The 2,500-nt window shown below is 45.2% G+C and overlaps 1 protein-coding gene across 1 annotated transcript in view; it reads left to right on the top strand.

Annotated features, from left to right (window-relative positions):
• LOC125047016 overlaps positions 1-2,500 on the top strand; it is a 10,535-nt gene that overhangs the window by 542 nt on the left and 7,493 nt on the right. Inside the window, exons 1-3 of the mRNA XM_047645041.1 lie at positions 1-403; positions 1,116-1,466; positions 2,180-2,318. The exon at positions 1-403 is cut by the window's left edge and continues 542 nt beyond it. Of these exons, the coding sequence (XP_047500997.1) occupies positions 1-403; positions 1,116-1,466; positions 2,180-2,318 (893 nt within the window). The remainder of the gene's footprint in view (positions 404-1,115; positions 1,467-2,179; positions 2,319-2,500) is intronic.

The raw sequence follows: 2,500 nt of genomic DNA, 5'->3' as shown, positions 1-2,500 counted from the left end.
TTTGTCGCCCGTTCCTCCGCGCGATTCCTCGGACGCGAGCGAGCCCACGTTTCCCTGCGCCACGGCGGGAATTCCCCTTTCTCCTTCGTGGCATTCGATCAATTGTGACGCCCTTTCGTGCCCGCTGTGTAACGTTTCCAGTCACGGGAGGCTCCTCCTGCGGGGCTTGTGTAAAGAGTCCACGTTCGACCGGTCCTTCAGCGCCTACGGCTACCACAACGGCAAGCCGGCCTTCGAGGGCTTTCAGAACAGCCGGCTGGTGTGGGACAACGCCACGTGGGTCCTGTCCACTCGCTTTAGCCGGGGCACGACGGCGAGGCTGAACTCCTCGCTGTCCTCCAGGAGCCCGCCCTTCGGCTACAAGTTCTGGAGCATCGAGGGCGACAACTGCGGCCAGAGCAAGGTCAGTCGGGGCGCTGCGTCGACCGCAGAGGGACCGCAGAGAAGGCGGGGAATACTTGTACAGTCACACTGCGATGCACAGGCATTGATACATGTAGACAGATAGATAGATGGTTGGATAGATAGATATAGATGTGTATAAACACATACACACACACACACACACACACACACACACACACACACACACACACACACACACACACACACACACACACACACACACACACGCGCGCGCGCGTACGTACGTGTGTGTATGTATATGTATATGTATATGTATATATTTATATTTATATTTATATATACATATATGTTATATACATATATATATGTGTGTGTGGGTGTGTGTGGATACTACTACTACTACTACTACTACTACTAGTAGTAGTAGTAGTATTAACAGTAATAGTAGAGTAGTGGTAGTGGTAAAAGGATTACTGTAATCATAATAATAACAATAATAATTATAATAATAATAACAATAGATGACGATGATGATGATGTTGATGATAATAATAATGATAATAATAATGATGATAATGATGAGGATTATGATATTAATAGTGATGATAATAATGATTGTTAATAATAATGATATTAGCAATAACAATAATGGCAACTGTAATACATTAATGAATGACCCAATCAGTCAAAAGATTCAAAACAATGACCACAATTCCCGTGTCCCCCCCCCGTCTCCCTCCCTCCTCCAGGCGGCGCTGCTGCTGACGCCGTGCGCGGAGGGTCAGTTCACTTGCTCCGACTTCGCCTGCATCCCCATCGCCCTACGCTGCGACCGCTCATACGACTGCGCCGACAACTCCGACGAACACGACTGTCAGAAGGTCCTCTTCAGCGACGGCTACTCGAAATCCATCTCTCCGCCGAATATGAACGCTTCCCAGCCCTTGAACTTGAACTTGACTTTCGTGATTACAACCATTCGAGAATTTAGTGTGGTTGGCTTCAGGATGTCGCTCGATGGCGTGTTGCGCTGCACGTGGCGCGACGCGAGGCTCAACTTCGCCAACTTGCACGGCAATTTCATGTTGAATGATATCAAGGTGGGGCGATTGGTCGGTGGCGGTTGTTGGGTTGCTATCCAATGTCTAATTCAGTCTTGATAGATAGGCTGAGGTTTACGCTAAAGGCTGAACAGATGATTGTGAAATATCTTAACGGAAGGTAGAGTAGGCCTTTATCAATAGGCATTATATAACATGTCATTGAACCCTACGACAGAATAAGGCTTATTAGTGTATAGCAAGATCATTTGATACATCGAGTTATACCATAGGATTTTGCTATATCCCTTTCAGACCCATATATAGGATTTTAAACTTGTTGTGGTCAATCTGGACGTGTAAATCATATGATGAAGCCCTGAATGTTTTTTTTATATATACATTATATATATCTATCCTTCGATATCTATTTTCCTCTTCATTTATCCCTATATATCTATATGGGGTCACTGAACACAGAAAAAAATGCCTAGAATTTGTCACATCTTAATGCACGTCGGGTCTGAAAGGGTATATTGATTCACTGTTGTACCGACGACCACGATATTCCATAGTTTTCTTTTCCGCCTCATACTCACGGTTTATATATAAAAATAAAAATCATTACGACAAAAAAAAAAAAGAAAAAAAAGTATGGATGAGAATAAATAACTACACATCTTACAGCCACTGAAGTTAATCACTCTCACCCATACCTTCTTCAACGTGACCATTTAACAATCTCGTTTATTTAGTAATCAATTTCTCTCCAGAAAGAAGACGTTTGGCGCCCTTCCATCAGCATCTCGGACGGAACGGAGAGCATTGTCAAGCCTGAGATATTGAAGGAGTTTCTTTACGTCGTGCGAGAGGGAGAGCCGTTGCCTCCTGACACCAGCAGGCTGAAGGAAGGTGAGGGGGAGCAGATTGGCGTCCTCTGCCCTTGTAGGTGTGCATTTGGCCTTGAGGTAGGAACTCAGAACCAGATGCCATTAATCGACCCTTGGACGAGGTTAACAGAGGAATGTATGTACATGCATGCATGTATACAAACGCGCGCGCGCACACACACACAGACACACACACACAACACA

This window comes from Penaeus chinensis, chromosome 40 (assembly GCF_019202785.1).
Source record: "Penaeus chinensis breed Huanghai No. 1 chromosome 40, ASM1920278v2, whole genome shotgun sequence".
NCBI classification, from domain to species: domain Eukaryota; kingdom Metazoa; phylum Arthropoda; class Malacostraca; order Decapoda; family Penaeidae; genus Penaeus; species Penaeus chinensis.
Note: the sequence above shows the minus strand (reverse complement) of the source record. Positions and strands in the feature narration are given on the sequence as shown.